Source organism: Hippocampus zosterae, chromosome 1 (genome assembly GCF_025434085.1).
Source record: "Hippocampus zosterae strain Florida chromosome 1, ASM2543408v3, whole genome shotgun sequence".
NCBI classification, from domain to species: Eukaryota; Metazoa; Chordata; class Actinopteri; order Syngnathiformes; family Syngnathidae; genus Hippocampus; species Hippocampus zosterae.
Window position 1 is genome coordinate 22,797,050 of NC_067451.1, and position 23,932 is coordinate 22,820,981.

Consider the following 23,932-nt stretch of genomic DNA (forward strand, 5'->3'; position numbering starts at 1 on the left):
GTCGGAGCACTCGGGGCAGTGACCCCCAAACTAGATGAGTGGTTGCAACAGATCCAGGGAACAATATCGGACATCTTAGTGCAGAAATGTGCAGTGCTGGGAACAGCAAGGATACTGCGCAGAACCCTCAAACTTCCTGGCCTCTGGTAGAGGACCCGAGCTGAATGAGGGACAGACACCACCCAAGAGGGGGTGAGACGAGGAATTTTAAAAATTATTTCATATATATATCCATCCATTCATTTTCCGAACCGCTCGATTCTCACCAGGGTCGCGGGGGTGCTGGAGCCTATCCCAGCCGTCTTCGGGCAGTAGGCGGGGGACACCCTGAACCGGTAGCCAGCCAATCGCAGGGCACACAAAGACGAACAACCATGCGCACTCACACTCACACCTCGGGACAATTTAGTGCGTTCAATCAGCCTGCCATGCATGTTTTTTTTGGAATGCGGAGGAAACCGGAGAACCCGGAGAAAACCCACGCAGGCCCAGGGAGAACATGCAAACTCCACACAGGGAGGCCGGAGCTGGAATTGAACCCGATACCTCTGCAGTGTGAAGTCGACGTGCTAACCACTGGACTACCGGGCCGCCCATATATTTTAAAATAGGCGCCTTTTACGCCAAAGCGCCTTATAGTATGGGAAATACGCAAATTGAAAGTTCTGTTTGGCAATTTGGTGCCAAAATACTGCCTGCATGAGTGATAACGCATAATGCATTGGGCACTCGAAGTGATCATGGGGGTATGCTGAAAGTTGCCTGGAGTGACTTCTGGAGTTTTGTCCTGAATCAGGGTGTTTTGGGAGGTGGCGATTCTCTCTCATGCAAATGAACAATACTGCTCTAGGCCGACGTATAGTGAGCAGAGACTGCGCATGTATTTACAAGCATTTCAAATATATGTTTTCCATACCATGGCCACTTAAATTTTTTTCCAGCAATAGTTTAATCATGTGGAAGTACAAAGCACCACGTGTCATATACCTTGCCAGTTGTCCATATCTTCCTGAGAGATGAGAAACCTTTAGGCATGCAAGTCTGAAAAAGGCAATATGAACTCATGTAGTTTTAAAACGAATGAACTGAAATGTGAGCTTATGTTTGCGCAGCATTTTCAAAATACCTGTATGTATACGCAGCTCATAAAGGTTAGGGTGGCTATTCGGGTTTCTGGTGCAATTTTAAGATGAATTCATCTGATTTGTTATGCTCATTATAATCACTCAAATTCGACGTAGTGTGCTGCGTATTACATGTGCAACTGTAGTTTAGCTGGACACTCTAAATTGTCCCTCGGTGTGACTCTGAGCACAAATTATGTTTGTGTGCCATTTGTGTGCGATTTGGCTGGCAGACAGCTGGAATAGGTTCCAGCACGCCTGTGACCCTCGTGAGAACAATCTGATCAGATAATGGATGGATGTCCAACTGTTCAGTGTTTAAGTACTTTTTTTGTCCAACTTTCTGTTCTGAGAAGACCTGTGTGAGAACCATGAAAACTTCCAAGCATACCCACTTCTACACCTTTCTGTGACTCTTTCACTCTCTGTAGCTCTGTTGCAGACTGCTAACAACACTCTAAGCAGTGGTCACTTCCCTCTGCAGTTTGAAGCCTCACAACGGTACTGTTGATCAGGTATTAGTCTGTGAAAATGATGCTTTAAATCCAAATTCTAATACAGTAACAACAGAAACTTTATCGGTTGATTTCTGGGTCAAACACGGGATGTGAAGTTTGCCATTCAGTTCCATTTTACAGAAGAAGATGTGCATAAAGGAATGAAGCCTTGAACAGTTGGACATGTCCATTGAAAAGTTTAGAGCAGGTCTCTTAAATCAACCTGGAAAGGGTCATCCAGAAATTTCACCCGAAAGAGAAGTATCCCTCACATTATGTGAGCAGCGTATATGTACAGTAGTTTCATTGTAGTTGTACTCGAAGAGGAGACACGGTTAATGTGCCGCAGTAGCTGTTCATAGTCGTACCTTTAGGTATGATTCAGTCATCATTTGTATCATCAAATATACTGTAGAGTCGAGGTGGTACTTTGTTGCTCCTGGTACCAACATCAGTTCTTATCAACAGTTATCAAACACGATTGTGGATGATTCGGAGGAGTAACAAGTTTGCTTTTATAAAGTGCTCGTTACACTAGATATGTATTTCTGCTACAGTTTCTGAATTGAGCTTTTTTTTAATCTTTACAAAGAAACTGTTTGTCGATTCACAATAGCTCTGTCTCAATAGCGATCAGACAATTGTGGTTTGAAGGCCCGATAAAGGCGATTGTGGCAGCTCAGTCTGGAAAGGTGTTCGTCTCTATAAGAGAACTGACGTGGTCTATTGCCCTGCGTGAGCTCTCTTCATCCTGAGGAGAAGATTTCGCTTCTCTTCCAGAAGCTCCTGAATGCGTTTGTTCCTGGTCTTTTCCCGGAAGTTGACACGACGCTTTGGGATCAGGTTATTCTGAGAGATGCCGTTGTCCGCATCAGTAATCCTGTTGTATAAGACATCGACTGAGTTGTTCTCATTGTTCTCTTTTCGTCCTTGCTGGGGTGGGAAAGTCGTGCCAGGAAGGGAGGTGGCGGGGTCTGGGGTTGCCGCGGTGGCAGGGTTATTCACAGGGATGTACTCGGAAAGGTCGAGCCAGGGAGAGGAAACCAGATCGGTCACATCCTCACTGTTGATGATTGTTACCATCATAGTCAAGTCATCACTGTAGGGCACCGTCAGGGCAACGGGGCTCTGAACAGCTCCACTGCTGGCAACGACATCCCCGCTGCTGCTTATTGTGATATCTGTGGATGGCACGTTCCCGCTGGGCATCGTGACATCTTCAAAATTGCTCAGAGTTGTGGTTCCCAAATGAGAGTCGTCGTCTGGCAACAACAGAGGTTTACCTATTGTTGTTGAGTTTTTTGCGATGTGTTTGATGTTGACGCTTGAGTTAGGCAGAGACAGGCTTGCTGCTGTACTATAGATGCTGGTTGTAGAGGGAAAGGTGGATGAAGCATACTCTCTTGTTGACTCTGGGCTTGTGATTGGTGTGGCCAGTGTTGTGGAGTAGGAAGCTGTTGTTGCAGGTATCGTTTGCGCTGTCATGTTATTTTGATGAACACTCTTCTTTTTCGGGCTCGTTATCGTTTTGGTTTGATGAATAGCTTTCAAATCTGAATTAGAAGACTTTTTGGGAGTTGGCTTGTGTTTTTTCTCTGGAGGCTTCCTAACTGGAGGAGACTTTTTTGGGGTTGTCTTAATCTTTTTGGATGGTGTGTGAGCTGGCATAGTCTTTTCCGATGTTGTGATAGCTGGTTCAATCATTTGGGGAGTTGTGTTGGTAGGTCTGATCTTTTTGGGAGTTATTTTGGCAGTGATTGTCTTTTTGGGAGTGGCTTTGACTGGGGTTGTCTTCTTCGGGGCCGTGTTGATCTTTGTGGGCTTTTTGGGAGCTGTTTTGATTGCCGTACTCTTTTGGGGAGTCGTTTTGGCGGGTGTAGTCTTTTTGTAGGGGGTCGTCTTTTTGGGAGCAGGTTTAACTGGGGGAGTCTTTTTGACAGCTGTCTTGACTGGTGTATTCTTTTTGGGAGTTGTCTTGACAGTGGTAATCTTTTTGGAAATTGATTTGACTGGTGTAGTCTTTTTGGGAGGTGTGCTTCCTTTGGTAGTCAGTTTTGGAGTTGTATTAGCAGTAGTCGTGTTTTTGGGAGCAATATTAAAATCTTTAGTTTTTTTATTGGGTTGTATCATCTTTTTCAGTGTCGTGCTTGTCTTTGTTTTAGGATTGACCTTTGGTGCAGCCACCTTTTTAGCAGTATTCTTTTTGGCAGTCTCCTTCGGCAAATTCACTTTTGGTGCTTTTGTCTTTGGCTCTTTTTCCTTTTTAGGCTTGGATATCAGTGGTCTTTTCGTACTGTTTGCTCTTAAATGGATGGTTGGAGTGAATTTTGTGGGAGAGCCCGTGGCAGACATAACGATTGGGTTATTTGTAGTGTTCTGTGGTTTTGGATTTAGGCTCTTTTCAGTTGTAGGTACAGGCAGGGGTTCCGTTGTAACCCCAGGAAAGTCTGTAACAACTGATGCGGTTATCTCAGATAAACTGCGAGGATTTATGGGAGATGTGGTAGCTGCTTTTGGGTACCTTTCTGTTGTACCAAGTGAACTTAAGGTGGAATGAAGGATTGGAGTCACAAATGTAGGAGGATGAGTCATGGTCCAGGTGTTAGTGGTGGCATCTGGAACGACAGTGACTGAAACTTCAGGGGAGTGGGTGGTGGAGGTGAAGGGAGAAGTAAGGCTCATGGGTGGATGAGCTGTGGCAGGGGATTGGGTGGAGGGGATGGGGGTTGATGTAGAGTTAGTTTCGGACACTGTGACTGCAAAATTGCTGCAGGTCCTGCAGCATAGACGCTGAATTTCTGGTAGAGAGCAGTAGCGGTTCATCATCTGCATACGACAGAACACAGAGCGGTCTCCATTACAACGGCGACCTGTGGGGGGGAAAAAATTGGATATTTTATTGCAAGGATGCAATTTGTATATGTTGTGGAACACGAAAGAAAGTTGCTGTACAGCAAGCATTAAATTGCAAATGCATTTGTGTCGACCAGACATGCACAATTGCGTGTAAGAAGGAGAGTGTGGTTTCACACTGTGCAAAGAACAGGTGTAAAGCCGGGCCATTCGCAGAAGATGCAGGGAGGAAGGAGAGGAATACCCAAAAATGAAGAACACAGATTCCAGTCATCCACAGCAATTGAAGTTGCACATCCAGTGGTTTGAAATTAAACCTGTCTGCCTGCCTGTTTGATTGTTGTCCTCGTAAACACCAGATGCCGAAGTGCTTTACTTTCTAACTTCTTAATAGCATGCCAGTAAAAATGTGACTATATGCAGATATTTGATATGTCCACGTCAACATTCCTGATGAGAGAAAGGGGACACTTTTCAAAACATTTTTATTGATACAACTTTGCTGTTTGAGAATGACAGGAACTTAAACAATGAGATGTACGCCCCCTGCCCCGCTCAATATATAGATAGATTCTTTTCTTAAGAAAAATAATTCAACTGTATCGAAAGTTACAAGTTCACAGTCACTTTGGTAAAACACTTCAATACTTGAAAATCAACCGATCTGGTTATCGACCGAGGGAAAACAAAAAGTAGTACATAAATCATATTTGCTGTCAAAATGAAATCCGTGATTTCCATGATGATGTAAAAACTGGAATGGCACATTAAGTGTCATATGAAACATTTACAAAACATTAATACAATTTCCCTGATAAATCAAAGTGCATATAGACGCAGTGCACATAGTCCATCTGAATGTTTTCTTCAACGTTAACCAAACGTTAGCCAGCCCCACGCGACAGGCCAGTGAAGCCACAAAACAGTTACCCATAGTATAGAATATTATATAAGATAACAGTCATGAACATTATTAAATACAGTCAACACCAATGTTATATACAGTATCGCACTGCTAGATCTGGCTTGGTCTCTTAAAGTCCAATCCCAGCAGAAGGAAACCTTGGATAGCTGGCTACATCGTCACAACAGAAATATGTGATCACAATACAATGAAGCGTAAAGTCTGAAGTGTTTTGTGTCTTTCTTCTTTTTTTTCCCCCTCCCATGGTGTAGCATGTGTCAATACCCTAGGCCCTTGGTAAACCCTTCCCTGTAGTCAGACTTTGGGTCCAACATCTCCTTGGTAGGTTTGACGGTTGGCGGGTGTGAGTTTAAGTTGGTTTGAAGCTGCCTCTATTCCAAGTGAAACTTTGAATGAATAAAGCCATCTCTTTCACAGATAAATGCCATTACATTCAATCCAAGATAAGGCATTGTTCATGTGGTTAGTGTTCATCCCAAAAAGGAAAAAAATGATACCACCAGACACTCGTAAAATCAAAGTTTATGAGGTATTTCTGTAGCTGATCAAAGTGTATAGAAGCCCAAATGAAGATGCCACCCCCCCCACACACACACTCAGACTCACTTCCCTCATGAGTATCACAACTCAATATTTCCTCCTTTAATTCAGCAGACATGCGCCCATTCACACACATAAACACACACACACACACACACACACGCACGCACACACACACACACACACACACACGCACAAACACACACTTTGGCAGTCCCTCACACATTTCACACAAAACAAGCAAAGGATGCCAATGCAGATGACAAAAATTATGGGAGCCGTAAAGCAAACAAGTGAGGTGAAAATAAACTTCTGATTAAGAGAGAAATGGAGAGGCAACTGACTCAGTCCTGCATAATATAGGTCTACCCCTACCCAAAACATCTTACCTTTAGTAAAGATTCTTCTGTAATCATGTAAAATCAAGAATAATTAAAAGAAAATACACATAACAGTCGGGATCTGAGCAATCAATAGCAGTCCAAAGGTTTGAGGCAAATAAGCTACAGCTTATTCATGGTAAAACATTATTCATATTATTGTTATTCATAGAGATTTAGGTTTATATGTATACATATTTTTGGTGAATATAAATATATCTATAGATGTATTTGTTTAAAGTCTGCAAGCACAAATAAGCTGCATTTATTGAACTTTAGTATAACAGTCAAAGAGAGGATGGCTGATGATGAGGTGACATGGGAAGCAACCACAAGTGGTCAGACTACCCTGTTTTATTGTTGTTTGTTTTTATACAGCCTTTGCTTTAAGGCTATTCACCTCATAGTTCCCTATCCCCCAAATCAATAAGTTCTGTCACTTCCTGTCCTTGTGCTGGGTTCCTGTTAATCTGAGAATGGAACGTGCAATGAGACGCCATTCTCATCCCCAAATGGAACCAGGATGTGAGATGAGCACTTGAGCAAAGATGTCCTCATTGTGACAAGATCACATTCACAATAAAGCTTTCGTATACTGTATATATTTTTAAAAAATGTGTTTTTTTAAATAGATATTTATATACCTTTTCTGTGTATGTTCACATCTGTTTCGTCTCACAATGACAGTGCGCTATAAAAAGAAACGAGCACAACTGTATCCCCGAAGTAGTAACCCATGACAACACGCAGATCGCTCGCGCAAATCACGGCTGCCAAATGCAGGCGGAGGTCCCTGCACTCTCTCTTTGACACTCTCGGGAGGTGCCCACAAAAAATCTGTTGGCCTTACCAGTTGGAGCTCCTTCTCATATCATTTTTTTTTTTTGTAAATCTTTTGAGTTTTCGACTGGCCAGCGGTTACAACAACAATGCTCCACACAGGAGATAGAGATAGCAAGAGAGACAGAGCAAGAGAGAACCAGCTTGCACACACAGGAGCTAGAGACCCCCAGTCAGAGCCGTCTCAGACAGGTTGAGAGAAAGGGAGAGAGACAACACCGGCCCCCTCCCTCCCCTAAAAGAGAAGCAAAAGCTTTGCCGCTCGCTCTTGGATGCGGGCACAGGCACAGGACGTAGGGGAGGGGTGCTTCAGGGGGCTGGCTGGGGGCGACCTTGCTGTGACAGGAGGACAGAGATGGGTAGAGCCCAGTAGAAAACAGACATGCAGCTGCGGCTGCCGCTGTGGAGGCCAGGCTGGGAACTATAGAGGGAGTTTTTACGTGAGGAGCTCTTGTGGTAGTTGGAGCTGGGGCGGGACAGCCATTGGATCAGGATGTTGCCATTCTTGTTGAGATCTGACGAGCCCTCTGCCATAGAAAGGAGAAGTTAGAAGGAATAAATATCCCATGGGTCATGTTCGTCAACCAAATCCTAGTTAAACCGAAATAACAACACACCAGGACATCAAAAGCCAGAGTTTTCTCCGATAACACAGATAGTAACAACAGTGGTGTGGTAGTTACTTCTGTCATATAACGATATCGGTGATATTTGGATGCAAAAATTGTAAAAATGTTAAACCAAAAAAACCCTAACTATGGCCATGGTCGCTTTAGCAGAAAGGCTAGCATATTACCAATAAACTGAAAAGGAGACAATCTAGTAATTAAATGATTCTTCTGGGGACTGATGCGGTTTGAGTCATTATCTGTTTGGCTATGATAAACGGCCAATTGTTGGTCGATAAAACCAAATCAACTTTATTGATGGAGATTTTCTTGCTACTCACTCGGACATGGATCCATCCGACACATTCTGATGGTGTCGGGCTTACTGTCCAGACATAGGCCGATGGTGTTGTCCCTGGTGTGGCACACAGCCTGCCGCTGCTGAGTCCCGTTACCACATGTCACTGAGCACTACAGGCACAAATTGAGAATATCTGTGAAATCAAGTGTCCTTGAGCAATATACTGAACCCCCAGTCGTTCCTGATGCTGCATCATCAGTGGGTGCTCAATAAAACAATGTTAAAAGCGCTACACAAATGAATGGCCATTTGGGAATTCAATATGCAATATTGTACATTAAAAGATGACTACATTGCTGAGTCAGGTTTACCTGGGACCATGGTCCGACCCTCCACTGGGTTGGACAGGCGTGCCGGTTGCAAGACCTGCGTGTTTCCGGACGGTCGTCGTTGCAATATTTATTATGGATAGGCCTGGTGGTGTTGTCGTCCGACGGTTGGACACAGCTAACTAAGCGGACTTGCATCCCGGTCTTTCCACACGGCTTGCTGCAGTTCTGCCATTCCCCTGCCACCCAACTAGGGGAGGAACACGAGTTTCAAGGTCATGTAGATGGAAAGTACTGTAGTAGAAGTAGACGGTCACAAAGAAAAAGGCAACTAAATGTTGAAAAATACAATAATAATAATAACTGTAATACTGTTGTCGTAGAGGTTTTCTCAATTCTAACTGTAGAGGAAGGACTGGGAAATAAAATTGGCATTTAGATTTTAGCTTTTTTTCAAAACATAATAATTGAAGAAAAATCATTAACGTGCCAAACAACAGTGTGTGTGTGTGTGTGCGCGCGCCAACATGCGCACAGGAGTAGCTGGCATTTATTCTGAATTATGTTTTTCTATTATTAATGTAGTATTCCTATTTTCCCCTCCGTGAGCTGTCACCTTGGTGGAGGGGTTTGCGTGTCCCAATGATCCTAGGAGCTAAGTTGTCTGGGCCTTTATGCCCCTGGCAGGGTCACCCATGGCAAACAGGTTCTAGGTGAGGGGCCAGACAAAGCACGGCTCATAGACCCTTATGATGAATACAATAGATGGACCAAGGTTTCCCTTGCCCGGACGCGGGTCACCGGGGCCCCACTCTGGAGCCAGGCCTGGAGGTGGGGCTCGTTGGCAAGCGCCTAGTGGCCGGGCCTACACCCATGGGGCCCGGCCGAGCACAGCCCGAAGAGGCAACGTGGGTCCCCCTTCCCATGGGCTCACCACCCATGAGAGGGGCCAAAGGGGTCGGGTGCAATGTGAGCTGGGCGGCAGCCAAAGGCGGGGACCCTGGCGGTCCAATCCTCGGCTGCAGAAGCTAGCTCTTCGGACATGGAATGTCACCTCTCTGGCAGGGAAGGAGCCCGAGCTGGTGTGTGAGGCAGAGAATTTCCGACTGGATATAGTCGGACTTGCCTTCACACACAGCCTGGGTTCTGGTACCAGTTCTCTCGAGAGGGGTTGGACTCTCTTCCACTCTGGAGTTGCTCACGGTGAGAGGCGCAGAGCAGGTGTGGGCATACTCATTGCCCCCCGGCTCAGTGCCTGTACATTGGGGTTCACACCGGTAGACGAGAGGGTTGCCTCCCTCCGCCTTCGGGTGGGTGGACGGGTCCTGACTGTTGTCAAACAGCAGCTCAGCATACCCACCCTTTTTGGAGTCCTTGGAGGGTGTGCTGGACAGTACTCCTGCTGTGGACTCCCTTGTTCTGCTGGGGGACTTCAATGCTCACGTGGGCAATGACAGTGAGACCTGGAGGGGCGTGATTGGGAGGAACGGCCCCCCCGATCTGAACCCGAGTGGTGTTTTGTTATTGGACTTCTGTGCTCGCAACGGATTGTCCATAACAAACACCTTGTTCAAACATAAGGGTGTCCATGAGTGCACTTGGCACCAGGACACCCTAGGCCGCAGTTCGATGATCGACTTTGTAGTTGTATCATCGGATTTGCGGCCGCATGTTCTGGACACTCGGGTGAAGAGAGGGGCGGAGCTGTCAACTGATCACCACCTTGTGGTGAGTAGGCTCCGAAGGTGGGGGAAGATGCCGGTCCGTCCTGGCAGACCCAAACGTATTGTGAGGGTTTGTTGGGAGCGTCTGGCAGTATTCCCTGTCAGAAGGAGTTTCAACTCCCACCTTCGACAGAGCTTTTCCCATGTTCCGGGGGAGGCGGGGGACATTGAGCCCGAGTGGACCATGTTCCGTGTCTCTATTGTTGAGCCGGCCAATCTGAGTTGTGGCCGTAAGGTGGTTGGTGCCTGTCGTGGCGGCAACCCCCGTACTCGCTGGTGGACACCAGCAGTAAGGGATGCCGTCAAGCTGAAGAAGGAGTCCTATCGAGCCTTTATGGCCTTTGGGACCCCAGAGGCAGCTGACGGGTATCGACACCAAGCGGAACGCAGCTTTGGTGGTCGCCGAGGCAAAAACCCGAGCGTGGGAAGAGTTTGGTGAGGCCATGGAAGCCGACTTCCGGACAGCTTCGAGGAAATTCTGGTCCACCATACGACGTCTCAGGAGGGGGAAGCAGTGCAACACTAACACTGTGTACAGTGGGGATGGGGCGCTGCTGACTTCGACTCGGGACGTTGTGAACCGGTGGGCAGAGTACTTCGAAGACCTCCTCAACTCCACCAACACGTCTTCCTTGGAGGAAGCAGAGCCCGGGGACTCTGAGGTGGGCTCTCCTATCTCTGTGGTTGAAGTCACCGATGTGTTAAAAAGCTCCTCGGTGGCAAGGCCCCAGGGGTGGATGAGATCCGCCCGGACTTCCTCAAGGCTCTGGATGTTGTGGGGATGTCCTGGTTGACACACCTCTGCAACATCGCGTGGTCAACAGGGAGAGTGCCTCTGGATTGGCAGACCGGGGTGGTAGTCCTTCTTTTTAAAAAGGGGGACCGGAGGGTGTGTTCCAACTATAGAGGGATCACACTCCTCAGCCTCCCTGGTAAGGTCTATTCAGGGGTGATGGAGAGGAGGGTCAGTCAGGAAGTCGAGCCTCAGATTGAGGAGGAGCAGTGTGGTTTTCATCCCGGCCGTGGAACAGTGGACCAGCTCTACACACTTAGCAGGGTGGAGGAGTTCAAGTATCTTGGGGTCTTGTTCACGAGTGGGGGCAGAAGGGAGCGGGAGATCGACAGGCGGATTGGTGCAGCGTCTGCTGTGATGCGGACGTTGTATCGGTCTGTCGTGGTGAAGAAGGAGCTTAGCCAAAGGGCGAAGCTCTCAATTTACCGGTCGATCTACGTTCCAACCCTCATCTATGGTCACGAGCTATGGGTCGTGACCGAAATAACGAGATCCCGGTTACAAGCGGCCGAAATGAGTTTTCTCCGCAGGGTGTCCGGGCTCTCTCTTAGAGATAAGGTGAGAAGCTCGGTCATCCGGGAGGGGCTCAGAGTCGAGCCGCTTTTCCTCCATATCGAGAGGAGCCAAATGAGGTGGCTTGGGCATCTGATTCGGATGCCTCCTGAGCGCCTCCCCGGTGAGGTGTTGCGGTCATGCCCCACCGGGAGGAGACCCCGAGGAAGACCCAGGACACGCTGGAGAGACTATGTCACCCAGCTTGCCTGGGAACGACTTGGGATCCCCCGGGGAGAGCTGGACGAAGTAGCTAGGGAAGTCTGGGCTTCCCTGCTAAAGCTGTTGCCCCCGCGACCCGGCCCCGGACAAGCGGTAGATGGTGGATGGATGGATGGATGGATGGATGGATGGATGGATGGAGTATTCCTATTTTGCATTGTTCCTTGTTACTAATTTATTTTCTGATTGTTCTTTCAAGTTATATTTAAATTTGAGTTTTGAAGGATATCTTTCTCTCTCTGTCTCTCTCTTTCTCTGTGTGTATGTACATATATATATATATATATATAGATAGATAGATAGATAGATAGATAGATAGATAGATAGATAGATAGATAGATAGATAGATAGATAGATAGATAGATAGATACTGTATATGTATATATATATATATATATTACAGCTGTCAGTTTAGCACATTTTTATTGGCATTAATTTAAATTGATTTTAACGGGATAACATTTTTTTTCGCGAGATTAACGCGGCAGACGTCACAGCGGATGTTACGTTGCTCTATTAATAAACCTTTTTTGAAAAGAGTTCAGTGGTGCAGTGGCAGCGACCTAGCGAACACATTGAAAATAAAATGTCTCCGGTGTTGTCATCTAACCAAGTCGTAGTAGTCATCCGAAATGATGTCTACACAAACCCGAAGAGAGACTCCCGCGCAAGAAGGACCAACAAAATCAACATAGCCTGACTGCTGTGTTCAAAGCAAACTTGAGAAAAAGGAAGTATGCAACCATGGCTTAAATCCACTATAGGCTGAGTACTAGTTTACCTTAGATGTGCACTTTATAATGTTATATTGCTCTGTTTTGATTCCGTAAAAAAAGCTGTTAAGGCAGCAGTTGTGTGACAAAATATTTTTTTCACTGTTGTTGATGGGTAGTAATATTGTGTGAGAGATTATGTGTGAATAACTGCTCCAAGTGAAAAATGTTCATGTAAAATTGAAAATCGAAATTGTTATTTCAGTAAATATTTGCATTTTGCACATAGAAAACGGATTCATGATTCCACGTTGATGAGAGCATTAAAATGGGGAAAAATAGGACAAAAAAATAAAAGGAAATTCAGAAATGCGTGAGTAACCACGATTAACTTTTTAGTTCATTTGTGTTAATTATGATAGTTGCATCTTTAATTAGATTAAATATTTCAATCGTTTGACAGCTCTAATATATACTGTAAATACAGTATATACACACACAGTATATTTAAAGATATATAGGAAAGCACGTTGTATGGTGTAGCGCGGTATTATGCATACATGGGTGGAGGGCAGGGCTTCTGGTTGCAGTCTTGAATGTCTCCTCGAGGTTTCATGTTGGATTTGTTACAAAAGCTTTTGTGGACCATCTTACTGTCCACTTTTCTTCTGCAGCCATATCGCAGGTATCGTTTCCCTACACACACGCACGCACGCACGCCCGCCCGCACGCACACGCACACACACACACACACACACACACACACACACACACACACACACACACACACACACACACACACACACACACACACACACACACACACACACACACACAGAAATACAAAAAGCCTGAATATGCTGAACTTGACACGCGTGCAAAGAGCAGTACTGTGCTGCTAGTAGCATTTTGCCTTTGTACCTCCACCACATGGCTTGGAGCAGTAGGACCATCTCTTCGGGGCCCACTCATAGGCACTGTCCTCCACCAGGATGTTGTTTTGGATGGCAGAATCACTATTCATGTTCATCATGTACTTATAGGAGAAATTTACATCCTCATCACCGTGTGTTTTCACCTGGGGAGACAGACTTTTATCTTGACAGTCCAACATTGAAAAAATCATTTAGGTCAATGAAGAAACAGTTGTTAATACATACCATGATCAGAATTCCATGTCTGAGAGGGCCTGTAGTCTGAAGTGTCTCCTTGTCTTTGTCATTTTCATATTCCCACTCCACCCCCTTTTCTATGACCGATTTTAGTTGGGGGTATTGATTTTCCCCGTTTATGAAAAACAGTCCTGAAGCCACATTTCTCACAGCTGAAAAAAACAAACCAAAACAAAACAAAACAAAGAAGAACAATTATACCCGTCATGTTCACTGAAATGCATGCTCACAGAGAGGTATATCGTCAATACCAAAAGTGTGCAAGGTAGATTTCAGCTCTTGGATCAGCAAGTGTCGCGCCCCTCTGGGAATTTCAAGAACTTTGAGGAAACCTGAAATGCATTTCAAGGCAGTTCATGACTACAATATCATTCAATCTCAATTGAAACAAGCAGCCTGAGCTACGAAAGCAAAGTGAGACATTTTACTTGAAACAATTTCTTTGGAGTAGGCTCATGGCAAATATCCAGTAAATTTGCAGAAAGTTTCAGGTAAATTTCCATGGGAAGCTGAGCTCGGAAAAGTTGCAAATATTCCAAATCAGAAACTTTCAGTGGGAATTAATGTTGATTTATTGGAAATATGTCACGATAAATCTGAAATATAAACTTTTTTTTTGTCGTAAGTAAACATCCATGCAAAATACATCTCTGCTTGCCCATATGTGTGGGCATTACGGTTCCTTTCCTTGCTCCATTTTTAAAAAACTTCACTTAAGCAGTGGCGCAAAGCTTGCAACATGACGTGGGGGGGGGGGGGGGGGGGGTCAAGCAAATGAGGCTATTTACTTGAAAATAAAGTCACAGTACCATTATACTTACATGAAATCTGGTATCTTTAGTCATGACTATGCTTAACCCTGGAGAACCCATGGTGTCAAATTTGGCCCCAAACATTCTGCTACTCAAAGCTACCCTTAAATCCCAAAGGGTCAAATTTGGCCCTAATCCTAAACTAGGATTAAAGCATTAAATATTGAAAAAACATATCTTTTGGTGTTCAGCGAACATATAGCAGTCATTTAATGTAAAATTCATAATTTTCCGAAGAAGAAAAGTGTTCTTCTTGAGTTCTCCAGGGTTAAAAATATGATCCCAACTATGTCCTATTAAGAGCCAACCTTCAATTTTTGAAAATGTATTTAAAACTTTGAACACTGCCCACATAGGAGTCATCTCCAACTGCTCAAGCTCCAAAAGTGAGCCGTCATGCAACTGTCTGAGAACATTGTCAGTGTCACTATTAGTCCTCTAGAGGACGACGTTTAGCTGAATATGCTTCGGCCAGTTCAGGGAAACGAGTCCAAAACATGACAGTGTGAGAGAGTTGCTCTGATGAAATTCGACTTGTCCCTGAGTTTCTTTCTACCTTGCTTCTTGACAGTGCGGGTGATTGTGTCTTTGAAGGTTTTGCAGCTCGAACTGTCCCCTCCACAAACGCCACACTTGTCGTCCTGCTTCGAGGAGCCCACCACACCGTCGCAGCCCACTTTCTGCTCAGGAGAACACCCGTTAGTTGAGCACAACTTTTCACGTGAGCACTCTTTCTCCTAATATCACTCACCTCACATACCCCCCGCACACACACACTGTGGGGGTCCTTATATGAGCAACGCGTGCCGTCCAGGACCATTCGCTGCATGAAGACCACATCCTGCGTCTCCTTGGACTGGCAGTGCAGCTGGCAGCGTTTGTTTGCTGCGGGAGGAAAGATGGAAAACACATTTACATTACAAGCAAATTCTCATCTTGAACGAGCTTTACAACAGTCAATGTTGTTACGTTTCATTGATGCCTGTGTGTGACTCATACTGTAAATCACTACTTCCAGACGAAACCTGGAAACCCTAAGATGAGCATGACTCCTTCGTTGTGTTTACTACACGTAATGGAGAGACCTTTGGCAGCAAGAGTGTGTCAGAAGCAACTGTACAATTGTTGCGCACTAGTGCTTGGAGGAAACAGAATGAAATCATGTTGAGTTATGAAAGCCCTCATTAAATCAAACACATTTAATTGTAGTAATTATACGCTTATTGAGAGAGTCTGTGCAGACTTATTTATGTACTCATAGCAATACTATAATTTATCATTAAAAAAACATGGGTCAGGCTCCAGAAGAATGTACATGTGTTCTAATATAAATATAGATGCATTTTATTGTATACCTGTGCCATGAAGAAGAATGTTTCTGACATGTCTTTCAAAATAAAAGATCATGAGCTCCCGTCCAATGACACCACTGTAACCCAAAGTTGTACATATGTTGGAATGTTTTTTTTTGTTTGTTTGTATTTTTTTAACAAACAAAAGCAAAATCATTTGTATTACAATAAACATAAACATAAATGTGTTAGGCTTACACGAAAACAAAGGCCAGTAAAGCATGAATTAAAATGAAAGACAACTATTTTACTTCAATTCAGGTCAACTTCCAAAGCCTTTTTACTAGCAGTCTTTTCAGTGTTCTCTACGACAATGTCACAAAATTCTTTACTAAACTAATGTGACACAAGCATAAGTCTATCATTCATAAATCAGATTAAAACAATTGTGCAAACAAAACTGTGACTTTATCACTCCAACTTTTCATGTTTCACATGTTGGACATGTAAACATGTATGTAGCCTGCACTTCTTAAGCACTGAACTTATTTCAACATTGTCGGAATAAAATAAGAAAATAAAGTTCACAGTCACTCTGTTGGCCTCGGGAAAATTGATTCAAACTTTTCCTCATAAAATCCAAGTTCACATCATTCCTCTTCACACGCTATCTTTTTCTCGAGAGATGACAAGGCATGAATGGAATTCAGCTGAGGTGCAGAAGTAATTTGAGAAGCTGAGAGCCGTGGAAAAAAAATATAGGTGGCATTCAGACAAAGAGAGAATAACTAAAAGACATACAGTAATGAAGGTCGAACAACTAGTCAGCAAAAAAGGGAGAGTGCTTTGATATAGTGACAGTTCAGCACTTGTCTGCAGTGCTGCCCTTTGGGTGGATGACAACAATAAAAGCTGCCAGGAGGACCGTGACTCCTCCAATTGAAAACCTTATTAAAAAAATATAATAAAGGGAGTCATTTTCCGTGGATGCATGTTATGTGGGAGTTTGGGTGAAATTATGTTCCTCTGCAGCAAGTGATAGTAGCTACATGAAAGCAGAAACAGGTGCAGGAGAAAGGGGTCGTCCAAGGTCGAATGACATCAGGGAATGTGGTGGGGAGAAGGAGAGAGAGAGAGAGAGAGAGAGGGGGGGGGTGAGAGAGAGAGAGAGAGAGAGAGAGAGAGAGAGAGAGAGAGAGAGAGAGAGAGAGAGAGAGAGAGAGAGATGTTTTTAAAGAGCTTTCCAAAGACACGCTGTTTTTTATGGGAGGGTGTAGTCATACCTCAGAGCTTTACTCAATCATGACCAGATGTGGATGACCATATCGGAACATAACATTTATGTAACCATCCAATGACCACATTCAAAAATTACGTGTTAAATCCTCTTTTTTGGGGATTTTGTTTAACAGAGTATCATCACTTAGCCCCTCTCTTTGCCACATGACTTCAAGCTCCTTCCGAGCATGTGTCTGAATATTCACCGTCTGGGTGTTCATAGGGCAGCCACTGCTTGTTGCTCGGTTGTTCCAAACGAGGGTCCCAAGCGTGACATTGCTCCTCTCGCGTGTCACTGTAGATGTCCTCGCACTCGTTGGTGTTGCACATCTGGAACTGGTATGTCGCCCCCACGCAAGTGCGGCCTCCGTTGACTGGTCTGGTGGAAGATCACATGATCCCAGAATGTTTTCATTCATGATATGCAGCTATATTTGGTTTTCTGTTTATGACAGTCTTCTGATCTGTTTTAAGGAATATCATTTGTCTTGGGATGTGAAATGTTACTGTTATCAGTGTTGTACGTTTTCTCCTGAACTCTTTCGGGGATGTCTTGTTATGCAAAACCTGTAAATTCAGACTTTAACGAACTTAGTATGTAAAATCAAAAGCGTGGTTTGCATTTTCTTTAGCTTTTTTTTTTTTTTAACACAACACTTAAGATGTGATTGAGAAATAAACTGGTGGAGACGTATTTGAGGATGTTTGTCACCCACGACCACTATGTGATGACGTAAATGCGTATTGGGTCCAGCAGTACCTAAAGAACGCCACTAGGTGACAATGTTGCACTTAAACTCCTTCCGTTCCCTCCCACTTCTGCCTGCTTTCATTCAAAACATCTGGACCAGTGGATGTTAACCTGGGTTCGGTGAATCAGTTTCAGGGGTTCAACTTCTTCTGCCATTGAAGTTAAGACACACCCAACTCAACATCTCAATTAGTTATGACATGCCCGCTTGACCATCAGTGGCTGGTTCATTTTGTTCGCGCGCGCGCACACACACACACACACATATACTTGTGTCTTGAATTTTTTTAGTTTTTTTCTGTTTTTAATAAATGTGTTTTTTATGTCTTGAAAAAAAAAATCATTACCGGTATTTTTATTTTGCAGTAATGAAGGGTTCAATGAATGTGCATAAGAACTGGTTGGGTTTGGTACCCCTAAAAAGGTTAAGAACCACTGCTCTAGACTCTGTTTTTGACTCTGTACAGACCAGATTTCGATTGATTACTGGCGACAGGTAGTCTGCGCCCACTGCACTTCATTTCAGCTGGTGGTGAGGATAGTTATATCCGTGCAAGGAGATATGCTCATCTTCATTTACAAATCCTAGAAAGGCGACATCCCACGGTTCATTATCACTTTCGTAAAGTGGCCTTATAATAACCAGTCAACCTGCTGAAGTGGCTCTGAACTAAAGCTGAACTTTCAGTTCTTCTGCTGCACATTCTTATAATACTCGCGGTTCTGTTAATTCTCTCTTTCTGTCCTGTCCAGTCTGTGTGATGTATAATATAGTATACAAAAGTATATACTGAAACTTGACCTCTTCTTGACAAATTCAATCATCTTGACAGATTTAAATAAAATTTTAAATGGAAAAAAAAGATACAAATGACCAGTGTGTAGTGTGCAGCACTGTATGTCTTTTTATGCCATGTATGAATCTAGAGGGCACGGAAAATAGGGCATCGGTGTTTAAATAATGCTATTGCAAACTGCTTGTAAATAAATGTTTTGAAATGCTTTGAAATGTGTTTTTGGAGCCACCAACTTTGGAAAATCCAAGCGATTGAGATTCCATTATTCCCCTTTTCCTAATTGCTTTGAAATCAATGCAAAAATCAAAGCTCGTATAATCAAGCTTGGATTTTCCGCAAGGGTGTCATCGCGAGAGGGTTTAAGTTCAATACCTTGGATTGTCACAGTCGCGTGTGCGAAACTGAACTCCTCCACCACATGTGTGAGAGCATTCTCCAAATTCACTCCATGAACCCCAGTTTCCATTTTGCTTCATGATGTCGGCTGTCAGCCAGACGCAGTGACCTTTGAAACAATGCTGCCAGACCACAAATGCGCTCAGTGATGGGCTCGTTCTTCATTAGAACACACGGGAGATGGCAGGCTGATGGCAAATGCGGTTTTCGAGAAACCTTCTCATTACCTTGCCATTTCCACACATAGTGCCATCGATGGGTGGTCCTTTCTTGGTCTTGCAGAAGAAGGGATTGTCTGGGTGGCTGCACCATAGCTGCTTGCATGGGTCAAAGGTGCGATACTGCAAAGGAGAAAGAGATACTTCTCTTAAGAATGAAATGGCAACAATTGGCACTGAGTATTTGGACTGCAATGATGCTTAACACTGAAAATAGATCTTAAAAAGAGAAGCGTGGAGATTAATCACCATCACAGCAACAACAAGAACAGTAACCCTGCACTGTCACTGCACTGCCCATTACGCCCCACTGAGAAACATACAGCCAATCATGCAAACTAAGCCAAGGATCGCAAGTCTTTGAATGAAACAGTCTGTGGTTGAAGTCGCAAGGCCGGTCAGAGGGCAACAGATTCAAGAGCCCCCAAAAAGAGATGAGATCTCAGCGGCTAGGGATTAAATTCCCCTCATTGTCAGCTGACCAGTGTTTGAGGGCCCATGCCTGCCTACCTCCTCTCCAGGAATAACAAAACTCAGCATGGCCCAAGTCAGAGGGTGAATCACAATTAATGACCAGACTGTGGTAGGTTGCATCTGTGACATCAGGCTTGAGGATCCTAAAAGCTGAAGAGAAACATGGAAAAAGTGCCTCTGTTCTGGCTCAGTCCTGTTCCCATATAATGGGAAAGACATCTTTCAGACCTTTTCCACTCGCTTATCGAGCATGCCAGTAAAAGGAGGTTCTTCCCGCCAGTACTGCAATGAGTTCAAAGTCGTCTTTTTTCTCTCTCTCTGTGGTTTACCTCATAAACCATAAAAGTTGCAGGGTTTGTAGTTATTTGACGGGCATTTTAGAATCCTGCAGGCCGAAGTCCCAAAAATGACAATGGGTGGACCGGAGACAAAGTACAATTGCAACAAATTGAAAGAACAGAGCAACATCACAAACTTCACAGCATCACAAACAAAATGAAATAAATCAAAACACGGAGAGCCAAATGTCGTCAGGAAGGTGGGGTTACCTTACCTGCGTTCCTGAAAGGCCTGCCTTTTGTAGCTGAAGGTTTGACAAGAGAATAGAGTGTAATCTAGCAAAGAGTGCAAAAGCTCCTGAACAAAAACCCTTTGTCAATCAAGCAAGTGTCCCAGAAGAGCGAGCGGCGTGTTGTTCAATGCTTGCAGCAGTCTGAAGCTTATTTAACATGTCGGATTTACAAATAAATAAATAAAGGAAGGAAAAAAAAACCCCAAAACAACAACAACAACAAAAGAAAAAAAATTAGATGGCTTCATGTAAAACCACCGTGCTGACAAACTAATTATTGGAATATGAATTACAGATTACAATTTGGATTTACAAAAGAAAAAAAAAAACGGGTTTGGAAAAGCTGTCAAAACCGATTTACCTGCTTTTAAGCAAGATATCAATCCCACCAGTGGCCGGGAGAGGAAAGAAGAAGACATCAGAAGAACGTGAATTGGTGTGTACTGCATATGTGACCCTCATCCTATTACAATGTACAGTGAACCCTCATTTATCGCGAGGGATACATTCCACACCCACCAATACTCCATGAAAATCCGTGATCTGAAGAGACCTACTAAGATGTTTCTTTGAAATAAACATGTTAAAATACACCATTTAAAGATGTTGTAAACATTTGAACAGACAAAGAAATTGCAGCATTGAAAGAAAATACAGTACGCTTTATGTCTGGCATCTTTAACTCATTTAATGTCAAAACGTAAAATTACGTTTGCAAACCCCCTATCATTTAGTGTCAAAATGTTTTTTTTTTAATTTATAATGAAAAAAATAAAGGGCTTTGCAGCTCCTCAGTAAGTATCAAGGCTTTGTGAATGATTTTAGGATGATAATTACCACTCGATAGGAGTGGCTTTGATCAGATCTCGGTCCACCCATGGTGAGAGTGTGTGTGTGATACCACGTGGTGCGAAAGCAGTGTGGTGGTGAGAACAAGGATAAAGTTCGACATTCATGAAAAGTTCATACAACGGTCATGCATAGTTCATTTATCAGTGCAGTGTTTGTCTTGCTATAAACGGTTGTTTTGCAATCAACGTGCCCTTTTTTTGTGTTCTTTATGTTATTTATTTAGTAGGAAAAGCATTTTTTAGACATTAGAGCGATCGCAAATGCAATTTAAAAAATAGCATTAAAGTTCTGCTTGAAACCTCATGAAAAATCATTTCACAAAAAAGCGCTTTTTTTCAGAATTTTTCTTGGAAACAAGTATTTTCAAGAATGTTTACTGAAGAATGATAAAAGGTAGAAATTTGATGAAAAGTACAGGGTTCAAGCTTTTTTGTCTTTTTTGTTTTTTTGTTTTCTGTAGGCCTTCAAAAATTAGTCAAATGTTAATCATTTGAGAAAAACGTCTGGCATTAAATGAGTTAAGCGGTGGGGCATGGTGAGGTGAGGTGCTGTTACCGAGCCACATGTTGAGTATACTATAAAACCACGTGACCTTTGAACAATGATATAGCGGGGGAACACGGGACATGAGATGTCAGTATTCACCCTCAAAACCGCTCCCGTGGTACAAGGAACATTGTAAACTGACAGACAGATAAAAGTTCAGGATAAGTGTCTATCGCTGTGTTAGTTGACATGAAGGGGGGGAATATCTTACCGCAGTACACATGGTGTAGCCCGCACCAAAGTCGAAGCGGCACTGTTCATTCATGGAGTAGTGTAAACCAGGAAGCTGTGGCAGCGATGGCCAGTTGTGGTCAAAAGGGTCGTCACGGAGACAGTCATAGGAGCTGGGAAAGACAATCGGATGAGACGTTTTATTGTTTTGGAAGTGCTGGGTGAAACTTTATCGTGCTGGGGCCGAGCGCTGCAGACTTCAGTTAAATAGTGGTCTATATCCTGGACTGCTAGCCAGTCAATCCAGAGGCAGGCGTGCTGACAACTCGGCTACCGAGGAGTCCGCAGTTTTAATATGCAAATATAAGTCCCTCTAAATTCAAGATTTTTTAAAATATTTGACATGCCACAAAGAAGAGTGTTGTTAGCAACCCTGCCTAGGTATATAAAATGGCTTCAAATTCATGAAAAATCAAGTTGTTTCATGAATGCTGTGAGTGTGTCTCCTGATTGACAGGAAGCACGCTCAGCTTAATTGTCAATTAAATACCAATACTAGGTAGGACCTGGAAAAGTGGATGTTAATTTGTCTAGCATCTTTCTAATACCAACACCTAATGACATGTTTGCGCCGCGAAAACAGTTCCACTTAAAGCCTCTGGTGGCTGGAATATGACCTACTGGGTCGTCGTTGGGCTATTATACGCCGTGACAACGGGACACTCTAAAGCGGCCACCCGAATCCAAAGCCCCAGTCCACAAATTGGCTGCCATGGTTGGATTTAAAAAAAAAAGAATAAATTGCCACCTCCTAGTTGTGCTGTACGGGGGGCTGCTATAAGAATATTTTTATGATGATAACTATTATAATTCGCTCAATACATTGACTTCTGCAATGATTCAGAGCGACTGTCCCGTGCTGTCAAGTTCATGAATGAAATACCGAAGGAGCACCGAATCTGTCTTCCTGCACCTCGATCAAATGAACCAAAATCGAGTTACGCGACCTGCACTACAATTTAGACCTGATATTGGGGAAAGTTTTGTCTTCACTTCCTTACAAAATTGGCAGTTGTGTGAAGGTAGTGTAATAGAAAACGCCCTAGCGAAACAAATTCACAAACTGACAAAATTAGACTTGTCACTGCATAATAATGGAGATCCAAACGTTTTCACACAGAGCGCAGCCTACTTTCTGTGACTAAATTATCAGGTGTGTCTGAAGTGTGGCACCATAATGCCCTTTTGTTTGGTGTCGTCTCATGTGTGTGCAAGTCTCACTGGAGGTAGCGTCCCAGCTCTTGCATGCTACACCTGGACCATTGAAAACGGTGAAAGGCAGCTTGAACCAATGGGGCCATGATGCTCCCCATGTGCACCTCATCAGCACAGCGGTTCCCCTGACCATCGTGCTCCATGCCCAGCCTGCGGCAAAACATTGCAGTTGGGAGGTGGGAATGAGGGAGGCGGGGGGGGGGGGGGGGGCAAGAGGAACATTGGTGAAAGGAAGGGAAACGTGTAGCATGTCCAGGACACGATGTTATGCCAAGGTACTTACACATGTCCGGTCTCATGTGCTACCACAAAGGCAGAAGAGAAACCATCCTCGTGGTTCAAAGTGCAGCTTCTTACTGGATGGCACATGCCCGTCACTGGCGCATAACCTACACAATAGGAATCGAAGAGAAACAATCAATGCTGTATCAAAAATTGCCTCTTAATGAGGCTGCTGTTTGAGAAGCACCGTCGGAGACATAGCTATTCTTGCTGATCTAAACATAGAGTATAGGTTGAATATCAGTAATTGTTTTATTATTATTATTATTTTTGTTTTTGCTCGGAAGTGGAGAGGTCCGTGTTTCATGCAATGGATGTTGCGTGCGAGGATATCACAGGAGATCAATGTAGGGGTGGGGTTGAGACAATTGCGCCGCTTCTTCCCTCGCTGCATAACAATGGAATATGCCCGTTGCAATGAGGACAAACATTTCTGGCCTGAGTGAAAGCAGCTCGGGTATGAATGGGAGGATGAGGATGGTAGGCAGAAGGAGAGTGACGAAAGCAACCAGTGAAACTTTTAACGCAGTTGGGAAATCCTACTTCCAGCACTGAAGGCGATAATAGATATTTAATTGTTTGTGTTCGATTTCTTACACGTACAGAATTTAAAGGAAGACGAACACAAGGTATCCACTCGATCA

At 44.0% G+C, this 23,932-nt stretch overlaps 1 protein-coding gene across 2 annotated transcripts in view; it reads right to left on the reverse strand.

Moving 5' to 3' along the window:
* Positions 1-2,178: 2,178 nt before the first annotated feature.
* Positions 2,179-23,932, reverse strand: part of LOC127610135 (A disintegrin and metalloproteinase with thrombospondin motifs 2-like) — a 160,574-nt gene continuing 138,820 nt past the window's right edge. The window contains exons 7-23 of one of the 2 annotated variants that reach the window (XM_052079909.1): positions 23,290-23,395; positions 23,013-23,156; positions 21,772-21,904; positions 20,145-20,174; positions 19,127-19,240; positions 18,876-19,021; positions 17,162-17,334; positions 15,137-15,270; positions 14,942-15,065; positions 13,825-13,905; positions 13,562-13,725; positions 13,323-13,479; positions 12,962-13,097; positions 8,440-8,647; positions 8,109-8,238; positions 7,600-7,686; positions 2,179-4,491 (exon numbers count right to left, since the gene is read on the reverse strand). In XM_052079909.1, coding sequence (XP_051935869.1) covers positions 2,345-4,491; positions 7,600-7,686; positions 8,109-8,238; positions 8,440-8,647; positions 12,962-13,097; positions 13,323-13,479; positions 13,562-13,725; positions 13,825-13,905; positions 14,942-15,065; positions 15,137-15,270; positions 17,162-17,334; positions 18,876-19,021; positions 19,127-19,240; positions 20,145-20,174; positions 21,772-21,904; positions 23,013-23,156; positions 23,290-23,395 — 4,214 coding nt within the window. In that variant the 3' untranslated portion in view covers positions 2,179-2,344. The remainder of the gene's footprint in view (positions 4,492-7,599; positions 7,687-8,108; positions 8,239-8,439; positions 8,648-12,961; positions 13,098-13,322; positions 13,480-13,561; positions 13,726-13,824; positions 13,906-14,941; positions 15,066-15,136; positions 15,271-17,161; positions 17,335-18,875; positions 19,022-19,126; positions 19,241-20,144; positions 20,175-21,771; positions 21,905-23,012; positions 23,157-23,289; positions 23,396-23,932) is intronic. The other variant, XM_052079916.1, reaches the window with a different exon arrangement.